Consider the following 17,493-nt stretch of genomic DNA (forward strand, 5'->3'; position numbering starts at 1 on the left):
CTGTATGTGAAGTCTTGTGGTACACAAGAGCTCCAGTCCTGCACTTTAGGAGGTCACACCTGAGTAGGTGCTGTCCTGAAGTGCTGATTGTTGAAAGTGAGGCCAGCTACAGCTTGGAGCATCTCAAGATTTCTTACCATCTTTCTGCCAATATTATCAGGATACACAGAAATGGAAATACTAAATAAAACTACTCACTTGTATAAATTCGCTTCGTCTTCCACTTTACTAGCTCACTGATTGCCAGTTGTAATTTCTGAGTCCCTGTGTGATGTATGTTAGGAAGCTCCAATCAGCTGGATATCCACAGAGGGACTTGAGATGTCTCTGTGCTCAGTCTGCTGCAAGGTACATCAGCCATTCCCTTTCATCAGACAGTGTTCCGTGACTTAACAGGCTTTGAAATCTGTAGTGTTTTCTTTCAGAATCCATCTGTGTCATAATTTGGGTTTTTTAGTACTGTATGCTTTTTGAATTCCCAAATTCCTCATTATTCTTCTATAACTAGTGAAGAAATCTTAATTTAACCAAGCTACTTTTAACAATGTCCATATTGCATGAAAGTCTAACACAGAAACTTACTTACATAGCCTTTCATGTGAATAATTATGTGCCTTGAAGCTATTATGTGGTAGTAAAATTAACTTTCATAATTAATTCATCCCATGAAAGGACAGAATAACTCTGTCTATTTACAATGGTCTGAAAAGGGAAGGAAAAGTTACTCTGGTTTTGTTGATGTTGAGGTACATATGATAAAGTTGGGAGAGAGCTTCTCTCCTATGGGCAGTTATTTTAAAAAAACAGGTTATAAGGTTAATTGTTTCAAAATCTAATAGATACTCATAAATAATTAACAGAACTATTATCTTTGTAGTCTCTGTGCTCATGTCTCCAATCATCTACAATGTGTGTAAAAAGTAATTTGATTTTCTTTAAAATCCTATTTAATTTTCTGTAATGATAAAGAGGACACCATTTTCCTGGTAGTGCTGCTTTTCAGACTGTCCTCCACTTGAAAATAGCTCTGCTTTTTCTTTCTGCTTCCTCATATCCATATACTACTCTGTCAGCGACCTCATTTGTAAAGGCTAATAACCATCAGTGAGGCAGGAGAAGTTGTATTAGTTTCTTTTTACTTGTTAAGAACCTTTTTGTACTCAGACTGCCAGTAAAAAAGGCCAGACCATACCTCATGTTGTAACCTCTCAAATGTCAGAAACCCATCTTAGATGGGATTGAGTCACCATCTCTGGAAGTATTGAAAAGATGTGTGGAGATTCTAAGACATCTGGTTTTTTTCACCATATGTACTAAGTAGTAGTGACCTCCAAAGATTGCCTGAGAACATTTAGCAGTATTCCTAAGAAAATGGGTCATCATTGCTTTCCCCACATCAATCACCAGAGAGATCTCTTCTTTGAACGTTTGATACCAACTAAAGAAGATTTAACTGGGAAAGAGCTAGAATTCCAAAATTTTTTTTTATCCCACTGCCGTAAGTCTTTACTTCCTGAAGCATAGTGCAGGGATGGGTGTGACACATACCAGTGCTCACCACACAGACCAAAAAGGAGAAGGGAAATTAAAATCCTTTTAGCTGCCCCACCCAATCTCTTAAAAGTGCACTGAAGCTTTACTGAGATTTAGGGAAATGGAGCATGTCTTATAAGAAGCTGTGGCTCCGGGAAGACTCTTGGGAGAGGTCTGTTTTCTCCTGGTCCTAGCCATCAGTTAGCTTCATAGTGGCTGCTGGATTTTAAATACCACCTTACTTTAAAAGTTTGCATATGGAAACCATGCAACCATTTTCCTGCAGAGTATGAGACATTTATATTTTTCTCTTTTAAAAAAATTTGGCTAGGGGAGCCTTCTGGTAATGCAAATTATAAACATAGCCTAGAGAAGGTTTCTGCTGTGAGGCAAACTTTTTTCATTAAACTTTTTCGTGGCGTGTTAGGTGAAACAAGTTGACCAACCTCCATATAAGATCAACAAGCCCCTCCTTAAGCCTACAAACTTCCCTTAAAAAACAAACAGAAAAGTATTGACTACGTCAGGTTCCAACTTATGCAAATGTAGCATATTTGAGCCTCACATAATAATGGAATTGCTGAGTCCTGTAGTATTGGATAATCAGCTTAATCAGACTTCTTGAATTGTTCTTTCCACAGATCTGTACCCCAGATTTGGTGGTGTTTCTGGCATGTTCCAGTCAAAGGCTGAAAGAAAGGTTACTGAAGCGTGCGGAACAGCAAGGGAGACCTGATGACAACCTGAAAGCCACTCAAAGAAGACTAATGAATTTCAAGCAGAATGCAGTCCCACTGGTTAAATATTTCCAGGAAAAAGGGCTGATCATCACAGTAAGTCCTTTAGTAGATACCTCTGAAACCTTAATTGTTATGGTCATACTTGGCTTCTTATACCGTTTGCTTTTAGACAAACTAGATGAGTCAAATTCTGTTTTAGGTTAATAGCATGGCCACTTAAGTGTTTAATGAAGACAATGAACTCATTGAGCAGTTGACAGCACTTGAATTATTGACATGTCCTAAGTTACAGACTGTGTCTGGTTGTAGTAACACAGAACATGGTACCACATATGGTTTGAGAGCACAGATGGCCTGTTTTGTTTCTTTTGATAGCCAAAGTAACCTATGTGGTCATATTGCTATGGTGTCCTCAGAGTGAGTGTGACTAATTCTGTGTGCAAGTCAGACTCATGAGAGCTCAAAGCATCCTTACTTGCAAAGTCATCGATTTTAGTAGCCTTAATGATGTACTTCAGCCTCTTTCTTAATTTCAGAATGAAAATCCCAGAACATTATTACATTAGCTTCTCCAGATAGTATGTGTTCTGGTTTAGGATTTTGATTAACTCTGTTTTTAAGGATAAAAAGACTAGGATTCTTGGCAAGTTTTTCTTTATTATTGATGAAGTGTGTATTTTGTGATGTTTCTAAAGCCTTTACAAGTGCTTCTCCTATAGAAAACATACTTAGTTCTTCAGGCCAAGTACGCCTTTTTGCATAAAGCATGTGGGGCATCTGGGTAGAATTGCATTATTGTGATGGGACCTGTACAACAGATGATTTTTTTCTTATTGAGGTTTCTTCTGCTTTTTAACTCTGTTTCTTGAGAATTCTAAAGATAATTCCAATGTTCATCTTAGATATCCTCTTTTCTTTTTGAAGAAAGCAAATGTTTATGATGCATACGGAAGTGACAACATGGCATATGAACATTAAATTACTCTACTACAGCACAAAGGAAATAGCATATACGGAATATATTGCACTTATTCATGCTATTTCCCTACAGAGGGAGGAAGAAAGAAAGAAAATAGCATTCATCCTGCTGCTTAGAATGCTGAACCTGGAAGACACTGAAATACTGTGAGGATGAGAGCAGTGGAAGAACTAGAACAGCATAAAATAGAATTACAGTAGCCTAATTCCTAGAGGAGTGACTCCTTGAGGCAAGGTCAGACAAGGTCAACATTGACTAGAAGGAAATTAAAAGATTTGCATTTTTCTTAAATCCCTACCTGCACCTTGTCACTGCTATTCAAAGCTCTAAATCTCAGAAACTTCTAGCCAGCATCACGATTCTACTCAGGGAAGAGAAGCAGGACCATTTGTGTTACAGCGGGTTATAACTTTAGAAACACAACTCATATTTTATACATCCACCTAATAAATATGTTGTTCTTCATCAATAACAGACCAAAAGAGAAAAGAAAAAATCACTGAAATGTAACTATATATGATTAATAAGCAGACATTATCTGTGTATAATTAAAATCTACTGTTAGACACTTTATGAGCAAGAAATAAAAATCTAAGTTCCCAAAGAAGATTGATTTTCATGCACCAACAGTTATGTCATATTGCTGTTAACATACTTTGGTTAATAGAATTAAAAGCCACATTCTTCATTTCAGATCTTATTGGTTAGGTTCTTTAGGTGTATTTCTTCCTCTTCATCTTTTTTTCACATGATCTTTGATAATTTTCTACAGTACCACGCTGTACTTGTTTGGTGCTCTGTATGCCCTATGTTCTCAGTGTGTGCATGGTGTACCTGCTCTCACAGTCTGATCCTGGTTTCTGTTTTTGAGGAATGAAGTGAGACCCCCACCTACGGTACTTCTAAGAAATAGGGAGATACAACTCTGTCCTTTTCTGAAAAACACCCTCTTTGGAATAATGATTCATAAAGTTCATTATAATTAACAGAAGTAAATATCTGATATTTTCATGAACACACAGTCTGTGTTTAAAATTCATTTTAGCAATCTGTCAGTAGTCTAACAAATCAGAACCTGACTTAAATTTAAATTCAGAAGGTATCAAGACTATAATAACACAATATTGCACAGGGAGTATGTCAATAGATACATATGCTGCCATTTATTGTTTCGGTAACTTCTAACAAATACTAAAACATTATGTATTGTTTACCTGGACAATAATTACCTAAGTAATTACACAAATTACCTGGTGGTGGTGGGGATATATTAGTTAGATTAAGTTATAAGAAGGGAAACATGTAAGTACCTAGGTGACCTCAAGTACTCTAATGTTTAGTAGAGAACTTGAGTTCAGACACAGATTTCCAAATCTCCAGTTTATGTGGACTGTAATCTACTGAAGATAATGGTGTGTTATTGGAGAGGAGATCGTTGGGTTACAAAAATCTTTTGGTCAACAGTTATTAAAGCTGCCGTCAGAGAGCTTAGCTGTTCTTTGTGGAACATATCCCTTGGTCTAGACAGAAAAAAGTTTACAGAGCTCATCGTTGTAGCAGTAAAAGTTTCTCTTACTGAAGGCAGGATTTGGTCCAGTCTGCCTTATTGACAATGATTCTGTGTAATCTTAGAGCTGCAGTGTCAACCGTGTTATGTTAATAGGTCTGTGTGCATTTAAGGGGAAAAAGTAAAAGACTTGCTGTACTGAGACAAAATTACAAAACATTAGAAGAAGGTTCTGGTCCTTATTTAAACATGCAGAGCAGGACAGCATCCTGTGGCATCCATGAAATGTGTATTTCTCTGATATCTTCATTGTTCCACTTGTCCTTTTAGGGAATTTACCATGCTTATGAAAACATTCAAATGACATTTAGATTAGTCAGAGAAGTAAAGAGAACCCAGAAAAAGTAGCTGAAGCTGGAAATGGATTTTGAGCACAAATTTAGATGTTAAACAGTTGCGGGTGAGGGAAGTAGCTGTCTGCCCTCATAAGCATCAAACAAGCCTAATGGCTGTCAACTGTCACAGAAAAATTCCCCACGGAACTGTGTTATATAAATTTTTCTCTTGTTTTGGTTTAAAAAGGAGTTTTGCTATAGAACTTGCACATTGACATGAACTTTATCTAAGGGCTGTGACTTACCAAAATGCTGACAGAAATAATGGTTATAGTTTATTTCTAAAGTTTCTGTGTTATCATACAGCTGCCCGACTTGAGGTGTTGGTTTGGGCTTTTTATTTGTTTGCTTCTGAATGCTGATTCCAAAAAACTTGTACTTACTTGTTCCTCCTTTAACTTTGTGCTCGTTCACAGAGAAATGTGAGTCATGCAGTCCTTTAGGCAGCTCTCAAGGTCTGTTCAAATCTCATAGATAGCAGACTACTATGGGAAGGCTTCATAGGTACCCTCACCCTGCTTCCAGCTCCTAATGGCAGCCACTGCCAGGCATGTCTCCCAAACCAGAATCCAGCTCAGAGAATCTTCTCCTCAGTGGAGGAACGTGCATGTGGTTTGGCAGACCACAGGATGAGTAGATGCCTTTGTTTTCATGGTGCTGATACTTCCTTGCATCCATGCAGTTTTTGCATTAAACAATCATTAAAAAGAAAATTTTAAAAATCCCACTCCTCCTTCCCTGAAGTGATGCTAGGAATAGGGACTGTTAGCCACCACCTCCCCCGTGTGCTCTCACCTCCCCGCTGCAGGCTCAGAATCTCATTTACGTGCCATCTGATGCCTGGATCTTGCATCCTAGGCTGTGAAGTGATACAGACTTGGCAGGAATGGCTTCCCTCAAATGTAGCCTCATTGGAATCTGAGCATGGCCTTTCTCCCCACAGGCCATAGATGGGGACTTGAACTTGCTTTGTGTTCTGGAGGGTACTGAGCTGAGATTTCCTGTTGATTGGCCCAATGCCTCCAAAGTATTTTCAGATGCCTCTCAATTGTATTAGAAATACAGCAGCTATAAGCACGGTCTTTTAGGAACAGTTTAGATGTGTTTTTTTAACCTGACAACTACACAGGATCTTTGGGGTATTTATTGTTTCTTGGGCACAACCAAGTGGATGTACAAAGAGGAACCAAGGTAATCTTGAGCATCTGGAGCAAACCTTCAATGTTTTAGGAACTTTTCAGATCAAACAAGGAATGTAGACAGCTGTTTGTGGGAACCTTAAGACCAGACGTTTTGTTTAAGGTTCAAGAGTCTTCCTCTGTTTTGCTGTATGGTAAATCTTTATCTGGCTCCAAGAATGTATGTGGCTATATAATCATTAAAAAATTTCTGTACAGGGAAAATTAGAGGTGGGATGGGAAATAATGACTACCACTTTTTCATTTTTTGGTGAGTCAAAGCAATGAAAGGTAAGTTGAAGCCTAGTGCAAGTAGCAGAACTGTGCACTCACAGAAAGCTGTTACAGAAAATTAAGGTTTTCTGTGTGTCTCCTATATTTGATAGCCCTTTTGCAGAAAAACTGGGCTATGAGAAAGAACCTGTCACTGTTTCCTGTAAAATTGCTGAACTAGAGAAAGTTTATGCATGTTCTAATCACTGCCAGGTTTTACACTGCATCTCAACACTGTTTATGTTACTGTTTTGTGAGATTTTGAAGAACATACAAAAGAACGTACATAAATCAATTTTATCTAGAAATGAATGTAAACAAACTGTTTGTAAATATATGCACATTTTTTTATATGGGAAAGATAGATGAGTAATTTGTGCACATATAGAAGCGTGTGCACCATAAACACTTCCAAACTTCAAAATATTTTCAGCCTCCCATTTTATGATTTATGTCAGCAAGTATATCAGAAATACCAATGTCTGCCAGAGAATGACCAAGGATGGAAACTTGCCATCTGTGTACATAGAAGCATGCAGAGAAACATTGAGGGTAGAAATTCTTTGCTGAGGTGAATAGTATCAGTTCAACACTATGTTCTTTTCTAACTTTGGAAGTGTGATAATTTAAATAGATACCAGCTTTTTGAAAGCTGCTCTGCCTTTTGTACACCCAGTGGCTTGAATAAAGTAGATGACCTTGAAAAAAAAAAATAAACTTTGACCAGGCTGGCTATGGAATTAGGCAGTAACGAGTGCATGGGCCAAGCTGATTTAGGAGCTCCTGAAAGAGAGAGGGAATGCTGGTTTTGACACCCATTCTATCCCAGATTTTATCCATTTCTGGCACTGTGAAAGCTGATACATGTTTAAAATTAACAGAGGGTTTTTTTACAGATCTGAAACTAAAGCTGAGATAAGTAATTAAGCCAAGTTATCATGCAGAGGAATGAACTGCAAGAGATGTTTAAAATAACATGTCCTAAATACTCTTCAAGTTATTTTAAACAGTTCATTTTAAGGTAATTAAGCTGTGTCCTTTGGGTGAATAGAAGCTTCTAATTTTGTTCTTGTAGTTAAAGTGGAGTTTAAAGAAGATTAATTTTTCTTATTTAGATGAGATACATTAAGAAACCAGCTTGGAAAAAATATCTCATCTCTGGGAAGACCTTTGGTATTGAATCAGGCATATTTGTTATCCACAAGCAAATTTTCCTATCCTATACTACAGCTGACTTTGTGAACATCCAACTGAAGAACCAAAGCTGCATTTCAGCCTGCATTGCTGTAAACAATAAATTACCAATTTCTTACCCAAAGTTCCATTAGGGATTCCCAGTTCTGATTGCCACTAATGGATCTTCCCTGTGAAATTTGTAAGGTCAGTGACTTCCTGATTTTATGGTAAAACCACATTGCTGCCATTTGGTGGAGAAAATTTGTGTATCAACTCATGAAAGTTGCTACTTCAGTAGAATCAAGATGGTCTTTCAGCTCTGACACTCACAGTCCTGTTAAAATGTTACTATATCTGGTAGTGTGTGCTCTACAAGTATGTAACATCCTTATTTCCTGAATCTGTCGTTGCTTATAGCGTCTAAGTTGCTATTGTTAGCTGTCATTAACTATTTCTGTTTCCTTATGCAAGTGGCAACTGAATGTTTTTTTCTGCTATACTATTCTCAACTTTGATTCAAAGGGCAAAATGAGACCGAGTGAGCTGGCCTCTAGTAATCCAATGCACTACATGCTGGAATTATCTGAGCATTTGCTCCTGTTCCTTCTTTCCTGTAGATGAACAGGAAGGAGGAAGAGAGGGGAGACCTAAAAGATTCCACTTTCTTATTTTTAATGCATCATAAAGATATATTTATTCAGATTTGTGAATGCTCAGGTATTGTAATAATGGAAGCCATTAGTGTCAAAAAGCCAAGTGTCAAAACTGTCAGCAGAAAGTCTGATGCTGTTAACATTATGGGCTTTTGGCATTTTTCTCCAGCATTCTGGAGTCTTATTTAGGCTTAACAGGGTTAGGTGCAGCTACAGTGTTGGTGGAGAACTGAGAAAGCTGAAAAGTTACTCATCCATTGTGTGACTCAGGGTACACACTGCACTAGACAGCACTGAAGTGAGAACTACAGCCTTCCCCTGGGGTGTTTTCCCCCTTGCAGAATATCCTTTTGAGCATTTCTGATATCTGTTTGGAGGACTTTTTATTTTTTCTAATACAGCTAAAGAATATCCACCAAACATTTCTTTGAAGAACTGTATGAAATGCTTCAGAATTAGGAAAACACCACTATTGTGTTAACTCAGCACTTCACTGAAGGAATATATCCTTGCTCCCTACATTCACTGATCCTTACACATCAGATAACCACTAATATGGCTCTGTTGTGTTTCTTATAACTGTGGAACCTCATTTAGTGTTAGTGTGAACATCTTTGCACAGTGTTGCTTTTTACCATGTAGACATAACCTAAAATTCTTGGCAAAGACTCTCTTGTGAATCCTCTGTAGTTTGCCATTGCTATAACTATGTATGTTTCTGTGTCTTTTTGCTCAGTTACCATATTTCCTACTTCCAGGGTTAACATTTGTATCTTTCCATCTTATATAGTACTGCAGTTTGTTTCAGTAAGAGCCAGTGAATACTGTTTACTTTGTTATTACAACATCACATTCTGCAATTCAGTAATCTACTGAAATAATAAAACGGGAAAAGAAGCCTCACAAGACATAACTATTACACTGCAGTCAAAATTATTGTCATTTTCTGTGAAGGAAGAACTGTTGTCTCCATTCTCAATTGTTTGTCTTTTTTTGTGCCAATAGAGTCAGTCATAGCAGTCATGGGAAAAGAAATTAAGAACTTAATGTAGAAAATGTGATATCTTTTCACAGTGATTTGCTACGATCAGTTATTTATATCTAGGATTGTTCATACATATGCTACCCCGTGATCCGTTTTGTTAAAAATAAAATTGCTAAAACTACATTGGTTTTAGGCAAATCTTAACTTCTCTCATTATGTACTTCACTGAATTTCTCCTCTTTTATTTAATCAGAATGTCAAATTGAAGCCTCACATTCACATTTTCAATACCAATACTTCAAAATTCTCTGCTCTGTCTAGCATGCCAGGTCTTTTCTTTTTTTATACCATCCATTGTATTTTGGTAATACTACAGTTTTTCCAATGCCAAGGTCATCTCCTTCTCCTACCACTGCAAGATGCCCATTAGGCAATTTGAAAGTACACTTTCCTAGTTTCCTGCCGTGTCCTGCCTTCTGGGTTTTTTTGGTCTGCTCTGCTGAAAAGAACAGACATCCCTGTAAATGCAGAGTCCTTACCAAAAGGGAACCTAGAATGTGGGCAATACAGCTTTTAGTCAAGTTGCTTATTAAATTTATTGGTCCTTAAGACATTGAAAAAAATATCCAGCAATCCTCTTTGTATCTGCACCTCACTGCCAGAATTTCACTGTATGGGTTCTACATAATACAGACTCACATAGCCCCACGGCAGGTCCTTTCTGTTTCTTTTACAAGAACATTCTTTCGGCTCTCCGTCAGGCTCTGTCTGTTGCCTCAGTCTGCTCTAATGGCCATTAAAGGTTTTGTGGGTACTTTATCTTTCATCTCTGACCCTGTTCATGGGGTGCAAGACACAAATGAGCTCAGTTCCAGTACTGTGAACAGAGGGTTTTCTTCATTTATGCATTTCATGTTCCCTCGTATCTCTTGATCTTTAGAAAGAAGGTCAGGAGCCATGTGAATTCTGAAATGAGTTTCATTTTAAGAACTATTCATTATAGCCTTGAACTACAGCCAGGAGACCACTCCTCAGAAAAATCACTAAATTTAGTAGGGTGAGTGTAATAGCGAATAAGTTAAACAAATCTGTGTATTCTCTCATAGGTTAGGTCAGCACTTGGCAACAGAAACCATGTCAGTGTTTCTTGGAAAGATGTCTCTCCTAAAACCCTTAGCTTAGCAACCACTCATGTTAGTGGGAACTTTTGAAAGAATTTATTTCATAGCTTCTTGTTAAGGCTGCACAACAATTTGTTATAACCCCAATCTGATAACATATCTTGTAAATACTAATTTTTCCATAAGTTATAGGTTATACTTCTTATTTTTACACTGAGCAAAGTTCAGACAAAACTGCAAGATTCCCTTTTCCCCCATGAACTGCACAAACATGGGGAACTTCACTGATTTTTTTTTTTAAATGGTGTGTCTTGGAAAAAGATTTACTAGAAGATAACTGATATTTGACATATAAAACAGAGCCTAAATCTAACCTTTTTTGAGTACATGATTTGGCTTGAGGATGAAAAAGGACAAATAAAAAAGTCTTAAGCAGGAATAGAAGCTTGTGAGAATTTCTTCACTGGAGTAGGGATGACAATAAGCATGTAGAGAGCATCACACCCTGCTCCAATGACTATGTATTTACAGAAATTGTGTGGGTCTGAGAGAAGGGTATATGGGGAACCTACTGTAAATGAAATAGAGACAAGGACCAAGGGTCTCATTACTCAAGGCAGGAGAGTGTGGAGTCCACATCAGTTAAATTAGCTGATATGCAAAATCAAGTGTTGCAGAGCCAGCAGCTAATGGGCTCTGCAGATTTGCTTCCCACACTGGCAGGAGGAGGAGGCCAGCAGCAGCCTGAGATCCACTGAAGGACTTTTAAAGGAAATGGGGTCTATTCTGTTCCATGAAGAAGGGTCCACAAGACCTTTTGTTTTATGAAGTGTTTGTATTTAGTAATTTCCCCTGCTCCCTCACCATAATTGTAATACAGAGTGAGCTTTACAAGTAATTAAGATCTGCCTCCAAATTATTTTTCTTCTTTTTTAGTATAGACTACTCTCAGAACTAATAGAATCAAATAAGAGATTACAGTTCTCTGGAAGTTTGGACACTGACTTCCAAAACTTTCTGGGAACTAGAACACTAGAATACAAACTACAGGAAATTTTGTTTCCTTTGTAACAATAATGGCTGTGTGAAATCTAGTCGTTGTTTGAACTTAAGTTTTTGAGGACTAATTTTAAGAATTAGCGTATCTGAGCATCTTGAAAACCGCAAATCTTGTTGTTGGTTCTATAAATTGTCATAAGTTTACTTTAGATGGAATGAGTATTTGATACTTCCTGCTTAATATTTATCATGCCTATTGGAGAAGATGGTGACCCTTAGAATGAAAAAAATAATTTACCTTTGAGATAATACTCTGTAAGAGTTAGAAGACCTAATAAGATTTATGATATGCAAAAGGAGAGAATTGGAATTGTATTAATGATTACTAATTAGGATATATTCAGTGAGATTCCGTGTAAACATTTTTTTGTTTATATATATTTTTACTGTCAGATTATCCAAGTAATTTTATTCAAAATTAAAGCAAAAAAGTTATAGAAAGAGAAGGTAACATTCAAAATATTTAGTTTTCTATCTCACTACAGCTTAAACCAGGTGGGAACATAAAACCTCTCCCAGTACCTTTCATATGAAAAAAAATTGGGATGAATTCACATTGTCTTTTTTTCCACTTTAAGTAGTTTCGCTGCGAAAGTTAAGAAATCTTCTATTTTTGAATGTGTTTTATTTACTTAGAATTGTAGACAGAAAAAAATGCAGTAAACTGTATCTTTAAGCGGAGTATCAAATGAATCAAAACTAAGCATCACAAAACTTAATAATAAACTTGCTCTACCCCCACAAATTGCTTTTAGCACTTTTACATTTGCTGACTATATTAAAACTGAAGAATAAGTTGCTCTTTTCCAAGGTCCGTAAGTGCCAAGGTCCTGAGCCTATGCCATTCACTCTGGACAACATGAATGGTTTTAGTAATATTTTTATCAGTAGTACAATTTTAATAATAAAGGCAAACATAAATCAAACATTCGTTATCTTAAGGTAAATAAAAAACAACACATGGCTGCTAAATTTTCTAAATAGCTATTATTTTTAGTCACTGTTTGAGTTCTAGTCATCGCTACAATACTGGGGAAGGTTGACCCAGAGAAGCAGACCTTCTGTGTACTTTTAGCTGGTTTATATTTCAAAAACACACACTTCAAATACACTTAATTTTGTAACTCATTGCCCAGGTTTTGCCAGGATCCCAGTAGAAATTAATATCACTATACAGCTGTAAGATTGAGCTTGTTCTGCTAAACTAATCACTCATTGAAACAGTCAGAAAAAAGCCCAACCCATAATAGCACTAGGCAGCAAATGGAAAGGTGGAAGCTTCCCAGGCATTTCTTTGACTACCCTTTCACCAGGTGACATTGAAAACAACCAAACAACCACAGTGTGAGGAACACCACGATGTGTCTGATCCAACAGAAAAACAGAGCAATGGTGAAGGAGCTGCAGGGATGGAGAGCAGTAGCCAAAACTATTTTAATGCAGAAAAAAACCCCAATTATAAAACAATTACTGTTCGTAAATGTAAAGTGGTGGATTCTGGTTTAGAATATCAAAAGCTCTAATTTTCTGCATAAATTGAAGGAAAAGTCAATATAGCAGTTGTTATAGATAATGCTATATGAATACTCAATATAGATTGCCTACCTTGCTTTTGCAGTAAATTATTTATACTTTAACAAGGTGTTAATACTATGGTATTAGACCCCAGGTGTTAGAATTTCAGGTATTCTGTAATGCTCTTAGCTCAAACAAACAGCCAGAGGGAAAGTTATGAAATTCTAATAAAAGAAAGATTACCCAGGCTTCATTTTGATCTTTCTTGAGATTTTTTTCTTCATCTTTCTCCTGCCACACTATTGTCACATTACAGGCATTTCTTGTCCATATCCCTGTCCCTTCTCAGATTCATTTCCATAGTGAGGGTGATATTTCTGATTTGTACTTTCCATCTTTCTGATCAATACATTGGCCATTCTCTGTGCCAGGATGTCCCTTGGACATTTATCATGCTTTTTAAAATAAATTAATTCTATTAGTTAGGGCTTCCCTAAAATTATATTTCATTTAATAGCCTCCAGGTAGAAATATTGTCAAAAGCTTTTAAAAAGTTAAATAAATTATGTCAATCAGTTCCTCTTCATCCACGTTTTTTATGATATTTTAAAAATGCTTTCAGCCTACATAATCATGTGGGATTTTGTCCTACATTTGTTTCCAAAAAATACATGCTAGATGCAAGAATGTTATATTCTGTGATGACTAAAGCAATAGTTTCTGTCAGTATCTCCTTAGCTTGCCAGCTTTCATTTATAAATCAAGTAGTCTCCTTTTTGCTCTGAAACAACATGCTCCAATAATTTAGATGTCAAAACAGAACTTTCTGGTACAGAAATTAAAATAGCAGTGCCTCACTTCTTCCTGCAGGAAACAAATTCATGTCCTTCCTGCAGCAGCACAATTGGAAGTTGGCTTTATGAGCTCATCCTGAGCTGCAACTGACATCTGCTGAATATTATCCTGTTTGATAGGAGTCTTACTTCTAGAGATAATTTATTTCATGAAAATTTAGTACTTTTCAGCTCAAGATGACCAAGGGAGGGCTTATTATCAAGGATTCCAAGCCCATTTACGAAGTTTATTAATATAGAGACACTGGAAATGCTGCTTATCCTAGGTCAAAATATAGTCAAATACACAGAAACTGTGTAGCTGGGAATTAAAATTCATTTTTGTATTACAAGGAAAATAGAAAAGCCACAAATTTTCAAACGTTCCAGTTTTTACAGCGTGAAATTCCCTTTTGAGGAGCTACAACTATTGCAGATGAAATTATTTGTGTTTCTAAGGTCTCAGATGACTAAAAATGCCACATTTTTTTCTTGAATTAAATGCAGATTCTGCATATGAAACACCCACAGCATCTAATGTTTAAGCCTATGGTTTACCCTGTGCTTGTTCTTGCAGCTGAGTCATTAGTCCTCGTGCTCAAATAACTGGCTAAATTTGCAGTTGAAATTAACTCAGGACGTTTTTTGTTAGCTTTCAGATGGTAGCATTCTTCCTTTGAAAACTGTGATGATAGGCAAAAATTATATTTTTGGTAATATTTGTTATGAAGTCATCTAATAGTAAAGGACCAGACGACAATATTTTAGTATTTTGCATTCAGAATCTCTTCCACAAAAGCCAACAGGAGAAATGCTATTGATCTCGAAAGGGAAATATTTGGCTATATTTGGAAGCAGCATCAGTATTTTTCTTTGAAATAAATTACAGTGTCAATAGAAGAAAATAGCATTTATAGGAAGAAATTTCTTTTATTTCTGAGTTTTTCTAAATTTTTTTTAACACATTGGAGATCAGAGCTGTTCCACTGAACTGGGTGCTCTGGGAATGTGAACATTCCAGTACTCCTCTCATGGGCTACTGGAAGAAATAAGGGAATTGTGCTGTAGAAACTGATCCTTAACTGGTTTATTCCCAAAGAGTTCAATCTGAAGAGCAGGGGCACATCCAAGCACCATAGAAGTGTTCATAGATAAAGGTGGGGGAAAAGCTACTAGAAGGACAGGCATTATTATTGTGGAAAGAAAAATCAGAAGCATTTGGGGAAGAGTTGGGTAATTCTAGATCTTTCTGTAATGTCACTGAGCTGTATGTAGCAAAGTGACAGTTGCTGCTGTTAGTGACTGAGCTTCATGCCATTTGTTTGTACCACTCTGCCCTTTGTCTACATTTCAAAATACTGAATTTTACATTAAGCCTTCATTATTGCAGCGTCACTGAGCTCTGGTAAATAGGAAAGTATTTTGCAAGCTAAGGCACAGATTGCTGTTAAAGCTGTGTGAGGATTTGGACAGCTTCGAATCATACCTGGCTCTCTGTAATCAGTAATGTCTTTCCCCTTCCTTTGGGGTTAGGTGCATTAAAGTAAAAAATCAAACAATTTATTCTAGACCCAGTGGAGGTAGAGAGTAAGATGATTTCTCCCTCAGGCTGAATGTTTTCCTGGGCTCTACAAGAACAGAGTAAAAAATAATTCATAGAGCATCTCCTAACTCAGACCATAATTAAGTTTTCCATTCAAGCTCTTCAGAAGTGATCTGTCTGGATGCTCAACACCACTGTTCTGTTTCTTTGTAATACCATTTGCCTCTTTAAAAGCAATTTCCTTTAAAAAGTAAATGCCTAGTGAAAATCACTCCAACAGTGGAATGTATATTTTTTAAAATAAGAAGAAGTGTTTGTGTTTCCAAGGTAGAAAAGATCTGTATATGTACATGTACTAAAGCATTTCTTTGCTTTCAATTAATCTTCACAAATAATTAATATAGTTGACTTTGCTCTGGAAGTTGCTGAACAGATGTAATACTTGTCAGGGTGCAGGTTTTCAGTGATTTGCAAAGTGAATATGCACACAGAGTTTATATGTAAAGATGCTGGCTGTATTTATAGCTTGGAAAGTTACTGCTGGAAGTAACTTATCTGACAAGTCAGATAACCCAGAACAAACACATGCAAATCGTGTCCTTTTAAATGCTATGTGAAATAATGCATGTGCTGCCTAATTTGGTTCTGATTCCTGGCTACAATTTCCAAGATAAATAGAATATTTATGGTGGGGTCATGGTAGTGTAAAGAAATGGCTGAAACATTTTGAATTGTTTATTACTGACTATATTAAACTGGCTCCAGGTTAAAAAAGCTAGAGATACAAATATGGTGGAGGATAATGCCTACTGGAAGCTCAGAGTCCCTCTGAGGAATGGAGAATGTGATGCAAAAATTTTTTGTTAATAAAAGAATAATGCATTTGCTTTCCACATAATAGTCACCACCCATCCAAATGAACAGACTTACTGGGAAAGAAAATTAACCAACCAGTGCTCTTTAATATCTGTACAGGAAGAAAGGCTTTGCATCTTGCTATGAAAAATATGTGTGTTCCAAACCCACTCTGTGGCACCATCAGCCTCCCTGTTAAACAAGCAACTGCTTTATCCTCTCAAGTCCATTAATTTTCTGTTACCATGCCACCAAATTATGGATTTCTCCCCTCACCCCCAATCAAATCCAACTCTCCTTCAGTTTGTCTGCTTTCTGCTCTACAAGGGTCTGTAATTGCATGGTGTCTTTCCCATCATCTCTTGCCACCACACTGCCCGAGGCGCTCATTATTATCAGCTGAAAACTGATGTAAGTCAGGGTGTTGCTCAAATGATCACAACATAAAGACAGAACCTTCCCTCTGTCTACCTATCAAAAGCTATTACTGCACATAAATGTACAAAGACAGGCTATTACTTCTGCTGCTGTTAATTGTTTCTTCAGGTGAGAGTTACCATTTCCTTGCTGTTGCACTGTTCAATATCCCAAGTCTGGGAGCTGGCTTAGCAGTTTTACTGTGGAGGGAGGGAAACTGGCAGAACATCACCACACTTGTGTGCCTTGGCACTAAATTGTTGAGTTTAGCATGAAAAAAGACAAAATCACTTAAAGAACAAAAAAATCCCCAAGCCTGTATTTTGTCATAATTTCATTGTTTATGTCCTGCCAAATTAGTAGAAAAGGGTCTGTGAATGGAAAAATAGAAAAAATACAAAATGTCTGTGTGCACCGGTGTGCACATCTGTATTTTCACATTTTGTGGTATAAGGCAGTTAAATTAGCTGATACTTTCTCTTACCATCGTGTATTTTTTTGAGGGTCATTTAGTATTGGTTAATGTTGCTGGAAGATGTTATTTGAATTTGATGGAATAATTTAAATTTTTTCTTATCATACAAGGGCCTGTGTATGCACCTAATGTGTTCAAAAATCACATAATTAATGGCTTTGAATTGCACCTATTCTGAGTAAATGAATTTGAGACACACAAAAGCTGCCAGGAGCTGCTGCAGAACTGTCAGCTCTGCTCAGGGCTGGAGAACATT

The 17,493-nt window shown here is 36.9% G+C and overlaps 1 protein-coding gene across 1 annotated transcript in view; it reads left to right on the forward strand.

The window, feature by feature from the left end:
* AK5 (adenylate kinase 5) overlaps positions 1–17,493 on the forward strand; it is an 82,054-nt gene that overhangs the window by 17,074 nt on the left and 47,487 nt on the right. Inside the window, exon 6 of the mRNA XM_085067863.1 lies at positions 2,175–2,366. Coding sequence (XP_084923989.1) covers positions 2,175–2,366 — 192 coding nt within the window. The remainder of the gene's footprint in view (positions 1–2,174; positions 2,367–17,493) is intronic.

Source organism: Lichenostomus cassidix, chromosome 8, assembly GCF_008360975.1.
Source record: "Lichenostomus cassidix isolate B80296 chromosome 8, HeHo_3.0, whole genome shotgun sequence".
NCBI classification, from domain to species: Eukaryota; Metazoa; Chordata; class Aves; order Passeriformes; family Meliphagidae; genus Lichenostomus; species Lichenostomus cassidix.